Source organism: Sinocyclocheilus grahami, unplaced genomic scaffold (genome assembly GCF_001515645.1).
Source record: "Sinocyclocheilus grahami isolate Dianchi unplaced genomic scaffold, SAMN03320097.WGS_v1.1 scaffold594.1, whole genome shotgun sequence".
Classification (NCBI taxonomy): domain Eukaryota; kingdom Metazoa; phylum Chordata; class Actinopteri; order Cypriniformes; family Cyprinidae; genus Sinocyclocheilus; species Sinocyclocheilus grahami.
This window is the reverse complement of record NW_015505773.1, coordinates 351,885-377,955: the sequence shown is the minus strand read 5'-3', so window position 1 is coordinate 377,955 and position 26,071 is coordinate 351,885. Positions and strand designations below refer to the sequence as shown.

Here is a 26,071-nt window from a genome sequence, read left to right as displayed (position 1 = left end):
TATTCAAGCCATGGAATAAAATAATAAAAATTTAATTTTGAGTTTATATTTCAAAATTCTGACTTTGCAATTCCAAGATCTCACAATTCTGGTAAGAAAAATCAGCTCATCATTCTTTCTTTTTAGTTTATAATCCCACACTTCTGGTTTTTTTCCCTCAGAATTGACAAACTCGCAATTGTTGACTTGAATAAAGTTATAAAGTCCGAACTAGGAGATATAAACTTGCATTTGCAAAGAAAAAAAGTCAGAATTGTTAGATAAAATAGGTAAATGTTATATAAAACGTTATAGGTTTAAATAGTATTTCATGCATGTATTTCAACTGTAGGGCTAATACAATATGTCCCCTATATGAATATTATATAGACCTATTGTTTGAATCAAATTTATAAAATAGGGCAATCATAGCAGGTTTCATCCACAGTCTGTCCGTTTAAACGTCTGCATTTAGCTTCAAATGGCGTCTTTGACAACAGTATTATATAAAAATTATTTGCATTCTGATTCTGACTTCCAAAGGCACAACAATACATTTTTTCTCTTATTCCATGGATTTTACCCATCTCCCTCCATTTTTTCCCAGTGTTTTTCTGCCACCACCATGCACACGCAGCTGCAAGTGACGTAACTGTGACGTCTACTCCAAATTGGTCTATACAGTATGCGGTTACACCTTTTTCATCTGCAGAGAGAGAGAGGTAATTAGAAAAGCCTGTTTGGCTACTTATAAAAGATGGAATGGCTTGAAAAAAGTTTTCATAACAGGGATGAGAAATAGACTTAAATACAATTGGCAATTCACTAATATGAGTTTTGCAGGCAGTGAGGTAGGTTTTGGAACAATACAATAATTGAGATAAAAGGATTATTGCACCCCATTGTTGCACCCAACGTTTATTCGATTTATTCATGTTTTCAAAAGCATGAAAGAGAACTTGCGCTGTTCCTCAGGAGGCTTTCTGTGCATGCGCTCAGAGATGGAACATAGCACTGACATACAAAGCTCAAGGTGCGTGCCTAAATGGTCAAATACATGCAAAAATGTGTCAAAATGCGGTGCTTGGCAATTATTCACATAAACCCTCGTCGGTTATGTAATATATGAACGTAAACAGTTGAGAATGAAAATATGTCCATAACAGTAAATTGGATCCGTGTGCGGCTCTTAAAGTGACAGCAGGCTAATATTCCTGTGTGCTTAATATTAATCAAACAACAAAAGACAGAGAGAAAATCACTCACTGCTCTTGACTGAAGACCTTTTGTAGCTTTAATATGAAACAAAGGAAGTTAAGAATTAAACTGTGAAGACAATGCTATTTTATTTTACGTTCAATTTTTCAATTTCTGTAGTAGGCTGTTAGCTGAATACTTTAAACTCGCACTGTTTGTTTCATTTGTATCTTTTTTTTTCTTTTGTATTTGTCCTTTGCTTTTTTTTATTTTTATTACTGACCGTATAATTATTTTTGAGGACTTTTTTTTGTTTGTTTTTTACTAATATTAGTGACCCTAGTATTCTGCGGTGGTATTGAGAATTGTGAAATTTCACTGGTCTTTAAAATGCAGATGTCATAGCAACCTTATTTACAGAACATATATATTTGATATATATTGCTATCTTTAAATAAAACACTCATATAAAGTTTTGGTCATGTGGCATACTCATAATTGTGTTAAATAATCGTGATTACAATATTGACCAAAATAATCGCGATTATGATTTTTGCCCTAATCGAGCAGCCCTAATCTGTCCTACACTGTGGGCTCCACTAAATCCTCTGATAAAGCAGCTTTCTTTTAATGAGCAGCCACTGAGTAATAAGTCATTGTTTTTTGAGTGTCCTGATTTTGGATTTTAGGAATGATTTTTAACAAGCAGGACCAAGAGGTACGAGATATGGGCTATCATAAGCATGCCTTCAACGTTCTCATCAGTAACCGGCTTGGCTACAACAGAGATGTCCCCGACACCAGGAATGACAAGTACGAACATCTATCTGTGTGCTAACCACTTGCTCAAATCATTAGCTCTGTTGAATCATTTGATAAAAGTCTCCATGATATCAGTATTGACATTTTATGTAATATTGCAGTGTTTATTATAAATGATTTATCTGAGAATACCTTTTTTTTATATTCATGTGACCCCTTCCCCTCGCCTTTTGCACAAAATATGTAGTGACCATATGAAAACAACTTTAAAAAACACCATTCTATTACAAGTCATATGATAGCTTTGAGAGAGAAACCGACAAAGTATTGCTCTCCTCTGAAGCTCTGAAAAGTCATTAGGCATTGTTAACTGCCGCTGTTTGAATATGTGGTATGGAGAATGAGATTTTGAGACCTGTAGATGAGAGGACAATATTTCATATGGAGCTTGTCAGATGTGGTCAATTTGAACTGTGATTGTATGAAAAAGAGCCATGCAAAGATAGTTCAGAAATGATCCCTTTGTGTTTCTCAAAAGCATATAGGTTTGTAATGATGGTGAGTAAATAATTATAGGATTTTTGGTTTCAGCTAGACCATTTTTGATGACCATTTTGATCTAGAAAAATTAGCATTTTATGAGGACAAGGTGCACATGGTTTTGTGTAAAACATGCTGTGTTGTGTAAAAGAAGGTGATGGGACATGTGGTTTGGTGTGATAATGCTGTAAATCATCACATGAACACTGTTCCCAACAGGTGCAGAGATCGGATCTATCCCGAGGCCTTGCCCACAGCCAGCATAGTGATCTGCTTCTACAATGAGGCGTTCTCTGCCCTCCTTAGGACGGTTCACAGTGTGCTGGATCGCACACCAAACTACCTGCTCCATGAGATCATACTGGTGGACGACCACAGTGAACTGGGCAAGCTACTTTACTTCTCTAAACATGTCCAGCCGTCTTTTCTCAAGCAAGACATGATAATGATTGACAAGTTGGTCTGTCTTAAATCTTAGTGAGCTGCCTTGCTGTTGAGAAACTCAACTAGAACTCATGATCTCCTCTCACAAGAGACTCAACTAACATAACACACTTGATTTGCAAATAAACATAAAAACATGTTACACTTGAAGTGGGGCAAAACTGAATGATATTCTTATTCTAAGAATTAATATTCTAGTTACATTTTCATAAGAACATTTTGGGGGAAATAGATTTAAATTCAGAGCAAGTCTGTGAGAAGAAGAAATATACTGTTACTATACTATATAAATAGTAACTGTTACTATACTATATAAATATACTATACTGTAACTGTTCAAAGCACTGAAGAGAAAATACTGTGTAAAAGAGTTTAATATATCACCGTTTGAATGCACTGACAAAAAAAAGTTTGGGAATCCCTGCATTACTGTACATGTAAATAAGGAATAATGTGAATTTGTGCATTTTAATGTGTTTGAAAGAAAAAAGCCTTCCAAAGACACAGTGATACATGGTTAAATATATACTGAGTGATAGCTTAATTCAAATACAAATTAATGTGTTTATCAGTAGTTGTTGCCATGTTCAACTGTTGAGAAAACACTTCTTAAAATGTAACTGATTTTTGTAAATCAGTGGTCAAATGCTGTGTGGCCTCTCAATTGTCTGTGTAATTACAGCCACCTGAGTAGTGACTGATCTTTGTGTGAATGTTCACAAAACTGGAAGACTTCTTTTCCACGACATTCTAATTTATTGAGATGCACCTGTATATAAGTGGTAGGCTATATTAGAAAGGAACATTTAAAAGGTGAAATGAGGAATTGGGGAGAATTACTATTGTGTGAATAATATGTAATCATGTAATCAATAAAAAAGTAACTGTAGTCTGATTACGAGTATTTTAAAATGTAATTGAATCTAATTACAAGTACTAATTTTTTGGAATCTGATTACTACCCAGCTGTGTGTGTGTGTGTGTGTGTGTGTGTGTGTGTGTGTGTGTGTGTGTATATATATATATATATATATATATATATATATATATATATATATATATATATATAATTATGCTATTGAAATAAAAAACTTGCAAAAAAAAGGATTGGATATTTTTGTTTACTTGAAGTCATTTGACCATTAACCTACATCAGGGAACTATGAACATGTGAATGTGTAATTTAAGTTTATTGAAATATTAACTTCTCAGTGGGTACTTCAAGTGAACATTTTACGTTTAAGGGGTTTGGCTGACAAAACAGTGTGGGAAACTTTGGTTTAAGCATTTGTGTGTAATCTTGGGGACCAAAAATATACTCGCTTGCTTTAAAATATTTTTTCCATCAGATTTGGATGTGTGGAGGGCAGTTACTGATCGTTCCCTGCTCCAGAGTGGGGCACATCTTCCGCAAGCGCCGGCCCTATGGGTCACCCGGAGGTCAGGATACAATGGCCCACAATTCCCTGCGTTTGGCCCATGTCTGGATGGATGACTATAAGGTGGAGATCAATATTATAGTACTATAATAATAATAATAAAATACTAAGTGTGATGGAAATGATACTTATTAACTGTTCTATCTTTTAGAATTTGTATGCAGAGACAGATTGCGTTGTAATATGAGAAATATGATTGTAGCACCAGTATGTAGTAGATCAGTTTTCTGGAATGGGTGACCTGTTATACAGCATTGCCTGAATAAGTGGACATTTTTCAGAAATATTTGATCACTGAATGCTGTTATTGGCCAATCAGAATCAAGTATTCCAGAAAGCTGTGTAATAATTAAACTTAGTTGTGCAGTGTTTTTTTTTTTCTTAAGTAATGTTCATGTGCATTTGCAGAGGGTTTCAAGAGTGGTAATTGCTCTGTTTTATTGTCAATACTGTAGTTTTATTTAGTTTTTTGAGTCAGGTCTCTTATTAAGATTTGACAGTTTTTCTTGAAAATAAATTATTTGTCATGCCCCAGTTTGCGGTCTGGAGGACACGTGTCGACACTAGTTGCCGAAAGTCAGAGGCAGTCAGCAAATTTTGGGCAGTTGGAATTGACTGATTTCACAGAAAATCACATGGTTTATGATTTTCTAGACTATGATTCCAAGCCGTTGGGGGATATCACACATGTTTGATATTTTGAGATGATTTAAGAACACATTGTTTTCATTTGTCATGCTTCTCCTTGCAACGAGGTGCAGGTTTTTGCACGAGTTTGTTGAGTTTTGAAAGTCTGGCAGTGTGTGACCCTCTGTCACCAAGTGTATGATGTCCAGTGTTTCTTTTACAAAGTCAGAAAGTGTGTGATACCTAGATTTATATAGAATTTGTGTAGTGCTAAACGCAACTGCTAGACTACTCTCTGGGTCCCGCAAGTATGAGACAGTAACTCCTATTTTATCTGCACTGCACTGGTTACCCATCAAATATAGAATTGATTTTAAAATTCTGTTATTTGTTTTTAAAGCCCTCAATAATTTGGCCCATCAGTACTTGACAAACCTGCTCCGTCCGTACACCCCTTCTAGAACGTTGAGGTCCAGTGATCTCTGTCTGCTCATCGTGCCTAGATCTAGACTTAAAGAACGAGGTGATTGCACTTTTGCAATTGCAGGTCCGGAATTCTATAAGTCTTCCTCTTCACATTAGAATAGCTCCCTCTATTTCTGCTTTTAAAGGGGTCATAAATTGAGAAAATCACATGTTACCTGAGCTTTTGATATATGTGGTCATTGTACTAAAAGAATATCCTGTAAGTTTCAGAACTGAAAACGTCCTTGTTACTGAAATAAAAGCTTTTATTGACACCAGGCCCAGCGAACGCCAGATCCTGGAATGTGCCTATACCTATGACACCGCCTCCACAGAAAAATATCAATGCCTAAATCTGTAGCCCCGCCCACTGATTCACGAATGACATAGTAGGGAAATAACATAAGTGGCGCTAAACCGGATCGAGCAACCAAGCAATAAACATGCCGTTAAAGATCACAAAATATTGTGCAGTGTCTGGTTGTGGAAGAACACAGTCGATGCATAACCTTCTTTCGGACTCAAATTGATTTAAGAACACATTGTTTTCATTTGTCATGCTTCTCCTTGCAACGAGGTGCATGTTTTTGCACGAGTTTGTTGAGTTTTGAAAGTCTGGCAGTGTGTGACCCTCTGTCACCAAGTGTATGATGTCCAGTGTTTCTTTTACAAAGTCAGAAAGTGTGTGATACCTAGATTTATATAGAATTTGTGTAGTGCTAAACGCAACTGCTAGACTACTCTCTGGGTCCCGCAAGTATGAGACAGTAACTCCTATTTTATCTGCACTGCACTGGTTACCCATCAAATATAGAATTGATTTTAAAATTCTGTTATTTGTTTTTAAAGCCCTCAATAATTTGGCCCATCAGTACTTGACAAACCTGCTCCGTCCGTACACCCCTTCTAGAACGTTGAGGTCCAGTGATCTCTGTCTGCTCATCGTGCCTAGATCTAGACTTAAAGAACGAGGTGATTGCACTTTTGCAATTGCAGGTCCGGAATTCTATAAGTCTTCCTCTTCACATTAGAATAGCTCCCTCTATTTCTGCTTTTAAAGGGGTCATAAATTGAGAAAATCACGTTACCTGAGCTTTTGATATATGTGGTCATTATACTAAAAGAATATCCTGTAAGTTTCAGAACTGAAAACGTCCTTGTTACTGAAATAAAAGCTTTTATTGACACCAGGCCCAGCGAACGCCAGATCCTGGAATGTGCCTATACCTATGACACCGCCTCCACAGAAAAATATCAATGCCTAAATCTGTAGCCCCGCCCACTGATTCACGAATGACATAGTAGGGAAATAACATAAGTGGCGCTAAACCGGATCGAGCAACCAAGCAATAAACATGCCGTTAAAGATCACAAAATATTGTGCAGTGTCTGGTTGTGGAAGAACACAGTCGATGCATAACCTTCTTTCGGACTCAAATATTAGGAATGCGTGGTTGAACTTTATTTTTAATTAAGTTTCAGCTCACGTGAGTAAAACATTGAACGTTTGTTCACTTCATTTCACCGCGGATTCCTTTGTAAACAAGACACAGGTCGACGCTGGATTTGCAGAAAGACTGAGATTAAAAAGCAATGCTGTGCCATCTATATTGGATCCAGCAGGAATGGCTCGGCACACTTATGTGAGTAAAAATGTCACTATTGCTTTGTTAGAGATTGCTTGATATTTCCTGATTAAGTGTACGTGTCTAACCAAAGTCACAGAAGGCTCCAACTATGAAGTTAGTTTGTAGTTAGTTTACTATGCAAAACTGTTATCCAATCATAACAGTCGGCGTTTACTTCCAAGTCTTCAATGCAGCACACCCATAAAAACCGAGCGTTTCTCAAGCCGCGTGAACGTCATAAGTAGATCACAGACAACAATATAAAATAATTAACAAAATCCAGTTCATGACCCCTGTAAGTCCATTCTAAAGACATATTTATTCTCTCTAGCTTTCAATTGATCATTGGTTCAATTTTTGTTTTATTATTGTGTTTTAAATTTGATAGTCTTGTTATTATTTTTAAGTTTTTATTCTAATCTGTACAGCACTTTGGTCAACTTCAGTTGTGTTTTAAATGTTTGTTTTAAATATTGTATTGTATTGAATACCAGCTTTAAATTTGTGGTTTTCACCACTCTCTTTTAGAGTATAAAGTCTGACCCTTCATTGTTGGGGGGAAGTCGTGGCCTAATGGTTAGAGAGTCTGACTCGTAACCCGGCAGGGATTGTAGGTGGGGGGAGTGAATGTACAGTGCTCTCTCCCACCTTCAATACCACGACTGAGGTGCCCTTGAGCAAGGCACCGAACCCCCAACTGCTCCCCGGGCGCCGCAGCATAAATGGCTGCCCACTGCTCCGGGTGTGTGTTCACTGCTGTGTGTGTGCACTTTGGATGGGTTAAATGCAGAGCACTGATTCCAAGTATGGGTCACCCCCCCCCCAGCAATAAATTGATTGTTTTTTGTCGGGTTGGACATTGACAGCTGTGGTGCTGCTGTTCTTTGCTGTTGGCAACACGTGCAGTATGGTGCATTACATGATGGAGATGTGTGAAATTCTTCATGCGTGTTTTGAATTTTACAGCTGCGTCGTCCATCCTGCAGAACTTCGAAGGCTCGTCTAAGAGATAATTGACCCTGTTAGAGGAGAATGTAATTACCTGTGCCAGACACATTAATACTCTGTTAAGCAGTATCTTGAGAATAACCGGATGAAGCAGTGTCTTTGTACTTTGTCAGCAATATTTGTTCAGTCTCTTTTTTGCTTCAGTGTAGTGTAAATAGTTTTAAAATGTTTTCCAGCTAATGTGGGATTAGTTTCTCGTTATGCTGTTCGCATGTCCTTTTTGCAGGTACTTGAAGGGTACTTCATTATGAATAACTCTGACATCAAGAATACATTATGTATTACTTGAGTTCTCAACAGTTACACCATGTCAGTTTTTCACTAATCTCATTGCAGTGTACTCTAGATTTGCTGTATTTACTAAGGATACATGATGCCTAAATTAATACCTTAAGCAAATGTGTTCCGCCTAGCTGTTGGAGCAGGCTTGACATTGGGATCATCGATGATGCCTAAAAATGCTGTCTAGGTGGTTGGCTGACTAGCTTTTGGAATGAATACAGTGTCCTGCGTCAGTAGTGCATAATCAATTTCTCTGCAAAACCCGTCATGCACCTAATTATGAAAGTGTCTGCTCCGAACGAATATGCTTACTATTTCCCCTGGTGGTGTTGGTTTAAAAACTGCAGTCCGCAGAGGTAATTCCTGTGTGCTTTTGCAGGTGATGTTTAGGTGATAAATAGAAAGACTGGCCCTCTGTCCCAATGTTCATACTATCCATCCTAAATAGTATGTGAGATTAGAATACGTGTGTCCCAAAGCATAGTATGTTGAAAAGAGTATGCCAGAAGTGGTCTACTATTTCAGGTCGATTTTTGAAGTGTGGATCCGTGCACGCTCTAATGGCTAATTTTACCCACAATCCATTGCGCTTCTGCAAAGGATTCGTTTCAGAACTACAAACACGGAAAAAAAAACGTTAAAAAAAAATTGCAATCATAGCGGATGTGCGCAACCGACGGTTAAGTAGAGAGGTTTAGATAAAGGGGTTTGAGTTACCAATAATTAGCATTTAATCTGGTAAAAATAATTGTTTAATGTTATCTGTTATATTTCATATACGACAACTTGAACTTCTATAAACATCTATTTGTCAATTATTTTTTTAAATGCATCATTATGCAAAAAATATGAGCAGAGATCTCCGCATAAAGACCCACGGCTGGCAGATCAACATGCTACTTCATTTCTCTCCAATATGGTAGGGCGGTCCGATAAAAACGCAATTGTATGACGTAATAATATGTCCCAAAGCTTTCCTACTTTTCTACTACACCCTCAAAAGTACTTTGTCTTCACCAAAAGAGTACATACTTTAAGGACGTAGTATAAGTAGGCACATTGGGATGCAGCATGGTATTTCCGAAGCCCTGGTGGAACATGAGGGAACTGCAGGTGGTTCAAAAACTGATGAAAAAATATCAAATCATAAAAATACACAAAGTAAGAAATAATTTTAAAATAATAGCAATAAAAATAGCAGTTGAAATACAAAAAGAAGAGTGTGTGTTCACTGCTGTGTGTGTGCACTTTGGATGGGTTAAATGCAGAGCACTGATTCCAAGTATGGGTCACCCCCCCCCCAGCAATAAATTGATTGTTTTTTGTCGGGTTGGACATTGACAGCTGTGGTGCTGCTGTTCTTTGCTGTTGGCAACACGTGCAGTATGGTGCATTACATGATGGAGATGTGTGAAATTCTTCATGCGTGTTTTGAATTTTACAGCTGCGTCGTCCATCCTGCAGAACTTCGAAGGCTCGTCTAAGAGATAATTGACCCTGTTAGAGGAGAATGTAATTACCTGTGCCAGACACATTAATACTCTGTTAAGCAGTATCTTGAGAATAACCGGATGAAGCAGTGTCTTTGTACTTTGTCAGCAATATTTGTTCAGTCTCTTTTTTGCTTCAGTGTAGTGTAAATAGTTTTAAAATGTTTTCCAGCTAATGTGGGATTAGTTTCTCGTTATGCTGTTCGCATGTCCTTTTTGCAGGTACTTGAAGGGTACTTCATTATGAATAACTCTGACATCAAGAATACATTATGTATTACTTGAGTTCTCAACAGTTACACCATGTCAGTTTTTCACTAATCTCATTGCAGTGTACTCTAGATTTGCTGTATTTACTAAGGATACATGATGCCTAAATTAATACCTTAAGCAAATGTGTTCCACCTAGCTGTTGGAGCAGGCTTGACATTGGGATCATCATACCTATGATGCCTAAAAATGCTGTCTAGGTGGTTGGCTGACTAGCTTTTGGAATGAATACAGTGTCCTGCGTCAGTAGTGCATAATCAATTTCTCTGCAAAACCCGTCATGCACCTAATTATGAAAGTGTCTGCGCCGAACGAATATGCTTACTATTTCCCCTGGTGGTGTTGGTTTAAAAACTGCAGTCCGCAGAGGTAATTCCTGTGTGCTTTTGCAGGTGATGTTTAGGTGATAAATAGAAAGACTGGCCCTCTGTCCCAATGTTCATACTATCCATCCTAAATAGTATGTGAGATTAGAATACGTGTGTCCCAAAGCATAGTATGTTGAAAAGAGTATGCCAGAAGTGGTCTACTATTTCAGGTCGATTTTTGAAGTGTGGATCCGTGCACGCTCTAATGGCTAATTTTACCCACAATCCATTGCGCTTCTGCAAAGGATTCGTTTCAGAACTACAAACACGGAAAAAAAAACGTTAAAAAAAAATTGCAATCATAGCGGATGTGCGCAACCGACGGTTAAGTAGAGAGGTTTAGATAAAGGGGTTTGAGTTACCAATAATTAGCATTTAATCTGGTAAAAATAATTGTTTAATGTTATCTGTTATATTTCATCTACGACAACTTGAACTTCTATAAACATCTATTTGTCAATTATTTTTTTAAATGCATCATTATGCAAAAAATATGAGCAGAGATCTCCGCATAAAGACCCACGGCTGGCAGATCAACATGCTACTTCATTTCTCTCCAATATGGTAGGGCGGTCCGATAAAAACGCAATTGTATGACGTAATAATATGTCCCAAAGCTTTCCTACTTTTCTACTACACCCTCAAAAGTACTTTGTCTTCACCAAAAGAGTACATACTTTAAGGACGTAGTATAAGTAGGCACATTGGGATGCAGCATGGTATTTCCGAAGCCCTGGTGGAACATGAGGGAACTGCAGGTGGTTCAAAAACTGATGAAAAAATATCAAATCATAAAAATACACAAAGTAAGAAATAATTTTAAAATAATAGCAATAAAAATAGCAGTTGAAATACAAAAAGAAGATTTATTTTATTTTTTTGCTTGCTTGCATGTCATTAGACTAAAATATCAACTTAATTTGAGAAAGTACTTCATAAATATTCACTAAACACGTTAGAAAATAATTTAGGTCATACGGACCTGGCAAAAAGTTTGGGAATCCCTGATTTAGAGGTTCAGAGCTGCACTTAATTAGCAACAGGTGTGTGTGTGTGTTTGTATTTTAAACTGGCAATTTTCTGAAATTCTGAGCCAAATTACAGGAATGTAAAAATTGGTAGGTCTGTTACTAAATTCTGTTAACTTTAGCAATCTTTGTTGCATTATGTGCCAATGGTGACCATAGGGAAAATGGGGGGAAAAGCACTTTTCAAGTTTTATTTTGTCTGTTTTTTTTCTACAAACAAAGTTTGCATGCCTGTAACTTAAGAAGTATCACATATATTTGTAATGCCCTTTTAGATCTTGGGTCTTTAAAAACATTCCTTTTGGCATCTTCATTTTTAAGACCCTATGTAGTTCAGTTCCAGAGATAATGGAATTTCAGTATGGCTCCATGAGTAAATCGTTAACTTGTACACATTTTCAGTGGCCATGTGTTTGTATTTTAAACTGGCAATTTTCTGAAATTCTGAGCCAAATTACAGGAATGTAAAAATTGGTAGGTCTGTTACTAAATTCTGTTAACTTTAGCAATCTTTGTTGCATTATGTGCCAATGGTGACCATAGGGAAAATGGGGGGAAAAGCACTTTTCAAGTTTTATTTTGTCTGTTTTTTTTCTACAAACAAAGTTTGCATGCCTGTAACTCAAGAAGTATCACATATATTTGTAATGCCCTTTTAGATCTTGGGTCTTTAAAAACATTCCTTTTGGCATCTTCATTTTTAAGACCCTATGTAGTTCAGTTCCAGAGATAATGGAATTTCAGTATGGCTCCATGAGTAAATCGTTAACTAAAACCAAATGTGTAAAAAATAACATTATTATGCTGCCAATTTACTGAAGTCATTTTTGCACCCCTATAATTTGACTGCAAATCTGAAAATTGCCATTTTGACCCCCCTCTGCAAAATAGTGGATTACTCAGTAAAAATGTATCCATGACATATAATATTTTTCTTTCGTTAGAAAAAAATATTAGCAAAATCAATATTTTGATCCAGGAACTCACAGGATGCACCTTAACTTGAATGAGGGTTCATTACTTCCTCTTGTATTTAAAAGTAGTTTTTAATCTTAAATTTGCGGTGCTTATGGCTGTTCGGACAGAATTTGAAGATTATACTGTATTTAAGTTTTTTTTTTCATATTTGTTTACTGACCTGAAGTTATGTGACAATGAAACACCTCACAGTTTGTTTTGTGGATTTACAGTTACTTTCTCAGTGCATCTCTAATGTTCAACAACTGTGTAGAGGCACAATTTTGTCCTCTGCTCTGAAGTATGCAAGCAGGGGCTTTAAAGGATTATACCCACAAATTCACTCACCCTCAGGCCATCCAAGGTGTAGTTGAGTTTGTTTCTTTGCTGGAACGGATTTGAAGAAATGTAGTATTACATCACATGCTTAACAATTGATCCTCTGCAGTGGATCCCATCAGAATCAATGGGTGCTATCAGAATGATACAAACATCACAATAATCTAGAAGTAATCCACACGACTCCAGTCTATCAATTAACATCTTGTGAAGCAAAAAATGTGTTTGTAATAAACAAATCCATCATTAATACATTTTTAACTTCAAACCATTGCAGGAGAGAAATATGCACACATGAAACACTATTTACAGTGAAAATAATCCAAAACAGTTCTAAAACATGTTGATGGATTTTGATGTGAGAGGACTTTTTCACGGCAGAAGGTACTATGGATTATGGACTCATATTTTGGCCAGAAGCGGCATTTTGAAGTTAAAACACTTTAATGATGGATTTGTTTCTTATAAACACATCTTTTTACATGACAAGACGTTAATTGTTAGTCCATATGTGTGAGGATTACTTGTAGATCATTGTAATGTTTTTATCGGCTGTTTGAACTCTGACAGCACCCATTCACTTCAGAGCAAATGTAATGCTAAATTTCTCCAAATCTGTTCCCATGATGAAACAAACTCCTCTGGCTCTAGGATGACCTGAGGATGAGTAAAATTAAAGCAAATTAAAAGTTTTGGGTGAACTGTTCCTCTAATACTTGCTTGAGTATGGAATTGACTGCAACAGTCAATGTAAACATAATTTTTCACTTGTGAGAATGTTTTGTCTTGCGAATGCTTTTTCAGTAAATGTAATAATTAAATATTTCTGTGTGTGTTTGTGTGTACATCAGGAGCAGTACTTTGTCTTGCGCCCGGAGCTGAGGAACCGTGACTATGGTGACATCAGTGAGCGGGTCGCTATTCGGAAGCGTCTACAGTGTCATTCCTTCAAATGGTACCTGGACAATATCTACCCTGAAATGCAGGTCTCCTCCCCACACAAGCCCCAGCATCCTGTCTTTATCAACAAGGGTTTGAAGAGACCCAAAGTCCTGCAGCGGGGTCGGGTAAGACCTCACATTGACCCTTATGTTTACCGTATCCTGTAGCTCTGTTGGTCAATAAAGAACTGCATGAATATTTGGCGGTTGTTTTCTAGGTTTGACTTTCACAACATAAAAACACTTTTTCTTTTGAGTGTCATTTTAATATTGCCATTTCCATTGCCATATTCAAGTGAATACAGAGCATGAACAGCAGAGGGCAGTAGAGCAGCTCTTAAACAGTACCTGGTCAGACGATTCATTAAGTCCACTGATGGTTTGCATTATTTTTGCATTACCTTTGCAAATAAGAATATTTAGAATATCATCTGATTTTTGTATTTTTCTAAGCCTAAAGTTTGTTAGTTATCACCATGTACTGTAATTAATGGACTGGTAAGTGGTGGTTTAAGTATTGCTCTATGAAAGCAACCAAATAACAGGATTTTATGTCAATTTAGTCAACTTGAAATTAAAATTGACCCAATTTACTTACTTTATACATGTTCCTAGTCATATTGTAAGTGATTTGAATATGCTATGCTCTCTCTTTTCAGCTGATGTCACAAATCCCTCTTATTTTTGAACCCCTTTCTTTCAATACACCACTTTTCATGCTCCAATCAACATTTCCTAATCGGAGATGAGACTTATAGAACATTACGTATTTATACATGAATTAATAATTTATTAATCACGTTATCGTTTAAAATCCAAAAGAGAACATTTAACATTTTTGCACACCTGTCATTGAATATTAATGAATGAATTGCCTTCCCCAAGACCATACAATATAATGTTTTATTTGTGTGTGTGTGTGTGTGTGTTCTCTTTCAGCTGCGTAATCTGCTGGCTGACAAGTGTCTGGTGGCACAGGGGCGTCCCAGTCAGAAAGGGGGTGCTGTGGTGGTGAGAAACTGTGACCCACAGGACCCTGAGCAGGTCAGTTTATCAAACTGCTGTCATTCTGTGATAATTATACGCAGCTATCATGGGAATTTTGCAGATGATTTGCTTCTTTTTGCAGCTCTGGTGCAAATTGGGGCTGTTTATCTATCAGTATTCATTCGTTACTCATGCTTGACACATTACACTATCCTTCAAAAGTTTAGGGTCATTAATACATTTATTCAGCAAGGACATTAAGTTGATCAAAATTAACAGTCAAAGGCATTTCTGTTTCAAAATTCAAAAAAAATAATAATAATAATTTCCACAAAAATATGAAGCAGCACAACTTTTTTCAACATTGATAATAATAGGAAATGTTTAATAGTACTACCAATACAGCATATTCAAATGATTTCTGAAAGAAGTAATTCAGGAGTATTTCAGCGCAGGCATAAATCACATTTTTACATTTAATTTCATATTTTAATGAATATTTATATTAGAAATAAATCGTTCTCAATATTACTTTTTTACTGTGTTTTAGATTAAATAAACGCAAACTTGGTGAGAATGAGAGACCCTAACTAAAAAACTCTAACTGACTGCACACTTGATGATAAATGCTGCCATTTTTTTTAATTGTTGCTGTAGTTTAAAAGCTATTTTTCTCAGCTAACAAACTGATGACTTTTGTTAGATGCCATAGTTAGACTGATGTAAACAAAATGTAGGTAATTTTACTGTTTGACAAGTCTGAAAAGAAACATGTTGAAATGGATCATTATATCTAAAGAAAAGCATATTTTTAAAGTTTTATGATTGGTACTGTGTAGATGTTTTGTCATTTTGATCTATGTGTTTGTGTGTGTTGTTTTGGAGGAATGGGCCTATGATGAGGAGCATGAGTTAATTCTAGGGGGCTGTTTATCTATCAGTATTCATTCGTTACTCATGCTTGACACATTACACTATCCTTCAAAAGTTTAGGGTCATTAATACATTTATTCAGCAAGGACATTAAGTTGATCAAAATTAACAGTCAAAGGCATTTCTGTTTCAAAATTCAAAAAAAATAATAATAATAATTTCCACAAAAATATGAAGCAGCACAACTTTTTTCAACATTGATAATAATAGGAAATGTTTAATAGTACTACCAATACAGCATATTCAAATGATTTCTGAAAGAAGTAATTCAGGAGTATTTCAGCGCAGGCATAAATCACATTTTTACATTTAATTTCATATTTTAATGAATATTTATATTAGAAATAAATCGTTCTCAATATTACTTTTTTACTGTGTTTTAGATTAAATAAACGCAAACTTGGTGAGAATGAGAGACCCTAACTAAAAAACTCTAACTGACTGCACACTTGATGATAAATGCTGCCATTTTTTTTAATTGTTGCTGTAGTTTAAAAGCTATTTTTCTCAGCTAACAAACTGATGACTTTTGTTAGATGCCATAGTTAGACTGATGTAAACAAAATGTAGGTAATTTTACTGTTTGACAAGTCTGAAAAGAAACATGTTGAAATGGATCATTATATCTAAACAAAAGCATATTTTTAAAGTTTTATGATTGGTACTGTGTAGATGTTTTGTCATTTTGATCTATGTGTTTGTGTGTGTTGTTTTGGAGGAATGGGCCTATGATGAGGAGCATGAGTTAATTCTAGGCGGGCTGCTGTGTTTGGACATGTTTGAGATTCGTTCTTCTGACCCGCCGCGCCTCATGAAGTGTCACGGCTCAGGTGGATCTCAGCAGTGGACACTGGGGGTAAGAAATCTTCCCGTTATTGTCTTTTACCTCATGTATCCCCTGTACACTTGGGCTGCAACTATTAATTATTTCTCTGAATAGACAGATTTTTTTTTAAAGCCAAATTTGTTTTTAGTAATATGCTAATTGAAGGCTATAACAATGTAAATACATACATGGTATACTAAAAATTATACTATACAGATTGGATCATTTAAAAAATCTATGACCATATACAGTAATGTACACGTCATGCTTATTGTATATGCCTCTTTTGTTTAGATCTGTCTAGGTGCCCCATTATGTGCTCTGCTTCATATGCCATCTGTAATTAAATGAACAAAATATGTATTTACAAATAATGTATATTTTGTTCTCTCAGAAAAATAACTGGCTATACCAGGTGTCAGTGGGCCAGTGTTTGGCTGTTACCAACCCACTCAGCATCAAAGGATATGTTACCATGGCGATCTGTGATGATTCCCGGTCCCAGCAGTGGCAGTTAGAGAGTTGAGGATGCTGGAAATGTGAGGAACCGCTATAGCCCCCCCTCTGGCTGGGTATTGAACTGCACCGCCGTAGTGCCGTAAGCTCAGAAATGGACAACAGACCCTTGCCAGTCCAGACCGCTGTGACGATATGTTGTGAGGGCCTGCAGAAGGACCTTGGTCTGAAGCTTTCTTGATCCGTATTCTTTACTCAGAAACAACTATTTTTAGAGAGTATTTTTAAAATTGTGTTTATTAAAGTATTTGTAAGTTTTACAAATTTTTATTTGCTCTTGAAATGTGAACGATTTGCACAGAAAATCTATTTTCAACGTATTTCAGATGTTAATAAATATAATTATAGTCTGCTAGATTTTAAGTTAAAAAAAATTAATTATGAATGCAGCATTTCTTAGCATTACTTAATTGTGTTTGTCTTTTTTCCAATCAAGTTAACGTAAGCCTGAAATTTTGAATTCCTTCTGATTTTATTTGATTCCACGATCACTGGATTTATCTTGACCTTAATAAACTGCAAATGTAGTGGGTTGTTCTGTAATGGATTGGCATTTCTATTGCTGGTATTCCAATATAGGTAAGATGAGTTCAGTACAACAGCTTAATTAATAAAACCAATCAGTATTGGTAAGCTAATTTACTACAGTTTGTATTAGAACAACTGGCTTGGAGATGGACGGACAGTAATAATTTTGGACTGACTGTGAAAGCTTCAAATGTATTTTCATGGATAAAGGTACAAATATTTGAAAGTCCAATGTGACTGTAAACTGCACTTATTGCCATTTTGTACATGGAATTGCAAATACAGTCATAAACGAATATAACATTCACTGGTTGATTTTTATTTTATTATTTTATTTTTTTACAGAAATAAGTAGTTTTGTCAAGAGTCATATGAATGGTATACACACATGATATAATGTTCACAGTGTTTTTGGTAACCTTTTACATTATATAAATTAACATTGACATTATATCCTCATGCTCATTGGCTCTCTCTCTAAGATACGCTAGTTGTGTAGTGTTGTTGGTGATGCGATAAGCAATGAAACGCACTAATCGTGCTTTACATTCGAAGACAACGGGCGAACCAGTACCTGTACGGATGAGCATAAAAGCATTAAAAACAGAAGATCCCCTCAGTGAATGTCCAATTTTTTCTAGCTTGATAAAGTGAAAAATCTCTTTAATCCACATTGAGTGGGTAGGTGACACAGATGATTTCCAGTGCATTAGAATTAAACGTCTAGCCAGGAGGGATACAAAGGCCACAAAGTCTGCCTTGTAACCTAGCTGATGAACTGGTAAGGGAAGTGTACCGAAGAGTGCGGTTATCGCTACAGGTTTAACTGTTGTCCCAACTACTTGAGATATTGTCTCGAATATTTGAACCCAATAACCATGTAAACTTGGGCAGGGCCAGAACATGTGTGCCAGGGTTTCGGGACCCTGACGACAGCAGTCACAGATAGGATCAACATCAGAGTAAATTTTAGAGAGTCTGACTTTAGTCCGGTGAATATGATGGAGCATTTTGCATTGGATCCAACCATGATTGGCACACAACGATGAAGAATGTACCCTCTGTAAGATACTTTCCCATAATTCATCTGGAATATCTTCTTCCCACTGACTTTTTATAGATGTCAGTGAACTTCTATGTAGAGAACATAGTTTATCATAAAAATATGAAATCATACCTTACCCAATAGACACTGGTTCAAGGAATGAGTCCAAGTGAGTTGTATTGGGGAGACTAGGAAATTAAGGATACATATCACAGATTTGCACCTGCAAATACTGGGGAAAAAAATGTTTCTGGGCATTGAAAAAAATATCTGAGAGCTGTTGAAAGGATGCAAAAACATCATCTATATATATTTAAATCTTAAAACATTGATATGCCGTATGTTGCCCATTGGGAAAACGTCTTGTCCATCATTGATGGTGGGAAAACAAAATTTGATGCTATAGGGGCAGACATAGAAAGAGCTTGTAATCCATAATGGCGCATAAACTGTCTCCAGATTCGCAGTGACATTTTTACAATTACATTTTTGGTAAAGAGAGAATATGAACTCTTAATAGGGGAATGTCACAGGGCTGTTAATGTAGTGGGGAAACATGAGGATACTTCCATGGCAAGACAAATGGGTGAACACTGAGATTGGAGTTGGTTTATCCAGTACTGGAACACTGAAGTTAGCAGCCCGATAGTACCGGTAATACTGAAAGTTAGGCAAGGCTATACCTCCAATAGACTTGGGTCATTGAAGAAGAGTTTTACGAATTCTAGCCGTCTTTTTATTCCAAATAAACTCAGTTGAGTCTCTGAAAGAAGGACTGAGGGAGAAAAATAGGGGATAGACTGAAACAAATAAGAGACTTTTGGGAGGGTATTCATTTTTACAGTATTAATTCTGCCAGCTAAGGATAACGGAAGCACCAATCATCTTTCAAAGTCTTTTTGAACTTGTAGCAGTAGATTATTAAAGTTAAACTTAACAAGATTTTGAGTTTAGTGGGAAAAATTCACTTTTGGCTAGATTTAGTTTATAGCCTGAAATAAAAAATAAAGCCAAATGATTGTAAAGTATTAAAGGGGTCATATGATGCAGCAAAAAAAAAAAAAAAAGTTTCACTTTCACAACAAAGCACACAGCGCCTTCACGACATGGCGGGGGCAACAACAATACTACAGTGAGAATAAAAGTTGTGTCTTCTTTCTTTGCGTGAACATTTGGGCGGCGTTATGCAAATCTTCCCAGATTGTGACGTAGGTATGTGGGGACGTGTTAGAACGAGCCGATTTAGGTAGGCGTGGCTGACTCTTAACTTTTATAAAGAATATTTCTGAAGTCTTTGCAACTTTACAGATCTTCTTTATGCACCAAGAGCTTGTAACACTCCAAAGAGAAAGGAAAAATTGAAATTGCATCATATGACCCCTTTAAGAACCACAGGACCTGACACAGTAAAATCTGAAATATAAAGAATATTAACTGCGTACAGTGAGACCTTCTGTTCTATACCTATTCTCGTTATTCCTTTTATTAACGGGTTAACTTTTAAAGCAGCGGAAAGAGGTTTGATGGCTATAGCAAAAAGAAGTGGACTTGAGTGGGTCTGTGAAGGTTAAAGTATTCAGAGCGAGTATTATTAGTTCTAACTGAGGCCCGGGGAGTTTTACCCATGAAATGAATTTTTCACCAAAACCAAATTTCTTTAAAGCATAAAAAAGGTATCCCCATTCTACCCGATCAAATGCTTTTTCAGCATCTAGTGATATTACAGCTTCTGGGGTAGAAGGGGAAGAAGAATTGTACACCACGTTACGTAATCACCTAATATTAAAAAAAGTATGTCTACTCTTAATAAAACCAGTCTGATCTGGAGATATAATTGATGGTAATACAGATTCCAGTCGCATTGATAACAGTTTTGATAACTTGTTGCATGAAGCAAACTACTGAGCCGATATGAGGAGCATTCCAGAGAGTCTTTATTCTTTTTTAGGATCAAGGAGACTGAGGCTTGATTAAGTGTTTGAGGAAGTTTTAGTGACTTAAATGATTCATTATACATTTCTATTAATATGGGAGCCAATTTGTTCACTTCTTATAAAATTCCACTGGATGCCCATCTGGTCCAGGGCATTTACCACACTGTAAAGAGTATGCAGCTTGGGTGAGTTCCACTATATTAATGGCTGCTTCAATTTGATCAACTGAATCAGAATTAACTGTCAGGATATAAAGGGTGCTAAAAAAGTGATCAAAATCATAGGAGTTGGCAGTTTGCTCAGATGCATAAAGCGAAGTATAGTAGTCCTTAAAGTGATTGTTAATTAATGTGGGATGTGTTGTTATCCCTGAAGGTGTTCGGATATGGTGGGTTAAGGTTTAAGTTTGATTCTTGCCGTAGTTCTAAGGTTACCAGACTACCTGCTTTGTCACCCTCTTCATAATACCTAGACTTAGTTCTAAGTAGTACATTTTCTGCATGACTTGTTGAAAGAATATAAAATTCTGCCTGTAATGACTGGTGTTCCTTATAAATATCTGAAGATGGGGTGACCACATGTATATTATCTAATTGCGTTCTAATTGAGTGATTTTCTCTGTTATTTCGGAACGCCTCTTTTTTGTTTAACTTTGTCTTGTGACTAATATATGAACTGATTACTCCCCTGAGGAATGCCTTCAAAGCCTCCCAAAAAAGAGATGCAGATATCTCTGGACTTCTATTTGTGGATATAAAAAAGTCTATTTTATTAGAGACAAATTCCACAAAGCTTTGGGCTAACAACATACACGAGTATTCAGCTGCCATAATGGATGTGTACCATATCGAGCCCCTCAAAGTAAAAATTCATGGTTATTGGTGCACGGTCTGATATTACAATAGCATTATAATCACATGATTCTACTGACTGAATAAGTCTATTATCTATTAGAAAATAATCAATGCGTGTGAATGTTTGGTGAACATGGGAAAAGAAAGAGAATGCTTTACCATGTGGATAAAAAAAAAACCCGCCAGGGATCTGAAACTGAAAACTTAAAAGATTGAATTGCATGTGCAGATTTTGAGGGTGAATTACGTTTGAGAGATGAACGGTCAAGATCTGGGTTAATCCAACTATTGAAATCCCCTCCCAAAATAAGAAAATATGAAGATATATCTGCCCGGTCCATCATAAACATTAAATGTTTCACTAGAATGACAATAGAAGAACCATTAATAATAAAAATATAAATTAAAAAAACAATGTTTAACACTTAACCAACTTAATAATTTAAGTGCATTTATTTATACTTAATAAATCATCAATAATAGAAGGTCAGTATTACAAATAAGCATAATGGTATCCAGTAAAGGTACTCAGGTCAGACCTAGGCCAATATGAACTATGTATCAATACCTATAGTTTCTGTAGACTTCACGTTTTTGCGAATGAAGTCCAGTGCCGCAGACAGTTCCACAAACTTATGTGAAACTTCATCAGCTGTAGTGATTCTCAACACCACAGGGAAGAATAAGCCAACCTGAGTCCAGGACCTGAGTCCATCTCTGAATGCAGACCGTTTCTTAGCCACCGCCGTAGTTTAGTCAGCAAAAAGAGACAATCTCTTTCCATTGTAATTGAGAGGAGAGAGTTCCGCAGCCCTTTGAAAAATCTCAGTACGAATGTAGAAGTCATGCACTCTAATGATAAGAGGGTGATCGGACGGTGTGCGCGATCCAGCAGTGGCTTATCCTGAAGCCCTAACACCTCCTGCAAAAGTTGGGCAACACATTCAGATGGACGGGAACCCTCGCTGACCTCAGGAAGATCCACCAGAAGAATATTATTTCTCCTAGAACGACCCTTCAAATCTTCGCACGTAGCATCCAGATGAGTTAAGCGATCATTGAGAGATGAAATCAAATTCTCCAGTTCCGTTATGCAATCGCTATATCATAAGAAGAACGCTCCAGTTCTTTGATGGCAACGTTACTAGTGTTGGACTCAATCATCTGTTGTAAAGGTTCCAATCTGCCTTTAACATCTGATCGCACTGTGAAAATCTCAGAGTGCAAGTCAGTAGATAATGAGTCTATTTTATGACACATCTCATTCTTGACAGAGTCCAGCATCGTCTGAAGACAACCGATATTCCCAGATGCTTACCACTTATGATTAATGCAAGTGTAGTCTTAGAGTCTTTGAAGCTAGTTTTGAATAATTTTACGAGAAAAAAAAAAACATGTATCTTGCTTCAAAGCATCTTTATTAATACTTACTATGCATTACTTAACCAAACCCCAGCAGCGTAACAGCAAGTCCCTTGAATGCAACTGAAGACGCTTTTAAGTGACAATTCAGTTCTCTGTCAACTCAAGATTTTACCCCGAGTTCATGGATTGCATGAACATAAAAGTGTGACATCAGTAGCAAACAACCAATCATGTCTTGAAACAGAGAAACGCTAGTTACAAATGTAACTGTGGAAGACCGCCAGAGGCAGTGCTGAAAGCACTAGTGGAAAACCCCCTCATGCTCGCACTTGACCCGACCGAGAACAGAATAACAGAGTTCTCACCTTGTGACTCATGCAGTGTCTGGAGCTATAATAACCCCTTAATCATCTTGACCTCTAGATCATTCTCATGATACAGAGTGTCCAAAAACTCTGGCGGTCTTCCACTTAGTCATTGAACCATAGTTACATTTGTAACTAGCATTCTATTTCTTTTTGCTCCAGACGGACACTACTGAATCCATTACTCCAGTGCAAACAGGAAGCACTCACTGTTAAGGCATGAAGTTTACTTACGCACATCGCTGTTGTAATGGCCAAGAGAAATGTGGTCTTAAGTGACTGCCATTTAATATCAGACTCTGATATTGGCTCAAATGGGGGCTGACACAGGGAATCAAGAACAATATTCAAATCCCATGCGAACTCCGCACACCACGTGGAGAAAACATTTAACGATTATCTCCTTTCAGGAAGGCAACAATTAACTGTTCAGACCCAAGAAAAGAATTACTAAACTGAGATCGATGAGTCGCTAAAGCCAGGGCTAGCTGGGGCCACACCCACAGTTTCAATCATTCTGGATGTGGGTGCCAAACTTTCCCCTCCTAACTGGCTCAGTAGGTCTGGTCTGCTGGGCAGAAGACAAGGTTTTCCTACTGTCAGTGTGAGAAGAATCTGAAACCATGGATTGCAGGCCAATGTGGAGCCACTAGCAGCAGACGATGGCCACATCCGTGCACTTGACATAGTCCTCCAAATCAGTGGTAACGAGGGGAAAGCATACAGGATCATGTTTGGGCAATTGTGGGCTAGGGCATCCAGACCCAGAGAGCCTGGTTTGTCCCATAGGGAAAACAAATGAGGGCAGTGAGACATTTGACTCTCCGCAAACATGTCTACCGTTGCAGTCCCCATACATCCTCCATATCGTCTGCAGCACTTCTGGGTGTAGAGTCTAATCTCTCTGTGACACCCTGCCTGATTGAATCGGCCTGGTAGATATACTGCCTGGATAGAAAGCACGTTGGTCTGAGCTCAGACAAGCAATTTGCAAGCCACCTGAAGTGCACTCCAAGATCTTGTACCTCCTTGATGATTGATATAAATATCAATCATTCTGTTGTCTGTGCGCAACAGAACATGTTTTTCCCTGAGAACAGTCTGTACAGATTGTGTCAAAGCAACTGTACAGCATTAATTAGGATAATATTGTGTCAGTAATGCAAAATGATAATAGTACACTAAATTTTCAGTTAAAGGCAGTTCATCATTGAATTCAGTGATGTCATCATCCAGCTCAGTTCAGTTTAAATAGTATCTGTGCAATCAAGTCGACAATATCGCTGGAAATTAAGTGTCCCCAACTAAGGAGAGTATTCCTTAGTTACTTGTTCTATTTTTCTATTTTTTATTATCTGTGTTTTTGTTCTGTCACTGTCATTCTGTTACACTGTGGAGCTTCTGTCATGAAAACAAATTCCTCGTATGTGTAAACATACCTGGCAATAAAAACTCATTCTGATTCTGACTCATTCTCTAAGTAAGTCAGAGGCGACAGCGGCAAGGAACCGAAACTCCATCGGTGACAGAATGGAGAAAAAAACCTTGGGAGAAACCAGGCTGGAAACCAGGTTCGGGGGCCAGTTCTCCTCTGACCAGAGGAAACCAGCAGTTCAATTTATAAATTATATATTTTATCATGTAACACAAGCACTCAAACCAACATTAGGCATTCTAAGTCGGTGCGTTGAAGAAAAAGACATGATAATTAACAGAAAAAAATATGAGAACGCGCATCCTTTCTGTAAACAACACAAAACTTTTGCCTAGCATCTTGTGATCACTCTGCTAGGCTTTTGAACAAAGGTGCATTGGCTAAATCACATCATACACACGCTTATAATTCTTCATAAATGAAAAGAACATTCAAATATAAGCCTTTACTGTTAAATGCGATTATTACTGAATTTCATTAGTCCCAGTTTTGATTGATGCACGCTCAATTACAATATCATGATTATGGTTAAATAAGAAAAGACATAGGCTATAACCAAATCAGGCTACATTTATTTTCATACTAAATATCTCAACAAACATCATTGGATATGACATTAAGCGCGACTTGTGTAGATTAATTGAGTAAAAAAGGCTTGCCTGCTTTCTTTGGCATATATTTGTATACTTTTACTATCTAATCAATCTCAGCATGCGTTAATTTTGTGTCGCTATATGTTTGCCTCACTAAGGTTAAATTATGCCTACGTCTTTCTTTGGCCTGTTGCTAAACTTTAATTAAAATTGAAACTGAACTATATAAAAACTAAATAAAAATGCATTCACAAAATAAAAACTAAACTAAAACTAACAAAAAATATGAATGAAACTAATAAAAACTAAACTGAATTTTATAGCAAATTTGAAAACGATAAAACAAATTAAAAAATGTAATACTATAATAACCTTGGACTGCAGTGACCATCTGATCTGAATACAGACTGGATCTGGTGGCTACGGTGACCTCGGAATAAGAAAGAAACAGACTAATATTAGCGTAGATGCCATTCTTCTAACAATGTAGCAAGTACATCGGGTGTTATGGGAAGTGTTCCCGGATCTGGTTGTCCTAATTAATGCAGCCTAAAAATCCTTTAAAGAGCAGGTCATATAGTATTTTAAAGTGTCCTAATATTGTGTTGGAGTCCCCTACAACAGGTTTAAATGCATCTAAGGTCAGAAAACATTATCATTTTCTCAGAATATAAATTTACTATTAAGAGTCATTTGCCAATGAATTCTAAATGATTCGTTCCAAGCAAGTTCGGCGCAAACCCCTCCCTTCCATAAGCATACTCTGCTCTGATTGGTCAGCTGGCCAAGCCTGCTGTGATTGGCACAGAGAGGAGTCCTTGAGCAAGTTAGTGAGCGCTACCATTGACAAAGCACCTTTACATAAAACAATAATATAGTGCTCCAATCCGTTCTTATAATAATGTCATAACATACAAAAACACTTA

General features: G+C 36.8%; 1 protein-coding gene across 1 annotated transcript in view; it reads left to right on the top strand.

The window, feature by feature from the left end:
- The window catches only part of LOC107557236 (polypeptide N-acetylgalactosaminyltransferase 11-like), a 23,665-nt gene extending 5,829 nt beyond the window's left edge, over positions 1–17,836 (top strand). Inside the window, exons 3-9 of the mRNA XM_016240583.1 lie at positions 1,866–1,989; positions 2,698–2,938; positions 4,257–4,424; positions 13,675–13,890; positions 14,704–14,808; positions 16,403–16,540; positions 16,905–17,836. Coding sequence (XP_016096069.1) covers positions 1,866–1,989; positions 2,698–2,938; positions 4,257–4,424; positions 13,675–13,890; positions 14,704–14,808; positions 16,403–16,540; positions 16,905–17,036 — 1,124 coding nt within the window. The 3' untranslated portion in view covers positions 17,037–17,836. The remainder of the gene's footprint in view (positions 1–1,865; positions 1,990–2,697; positions 2,939–4,256; positions 4,425–13,674; positions 13,891–14,703; positions 14,809–16,402; positions 16,541–16,904) is intronic.
- Positions 17,837–26,071: the final 8,235 nt, after the last annotated feature.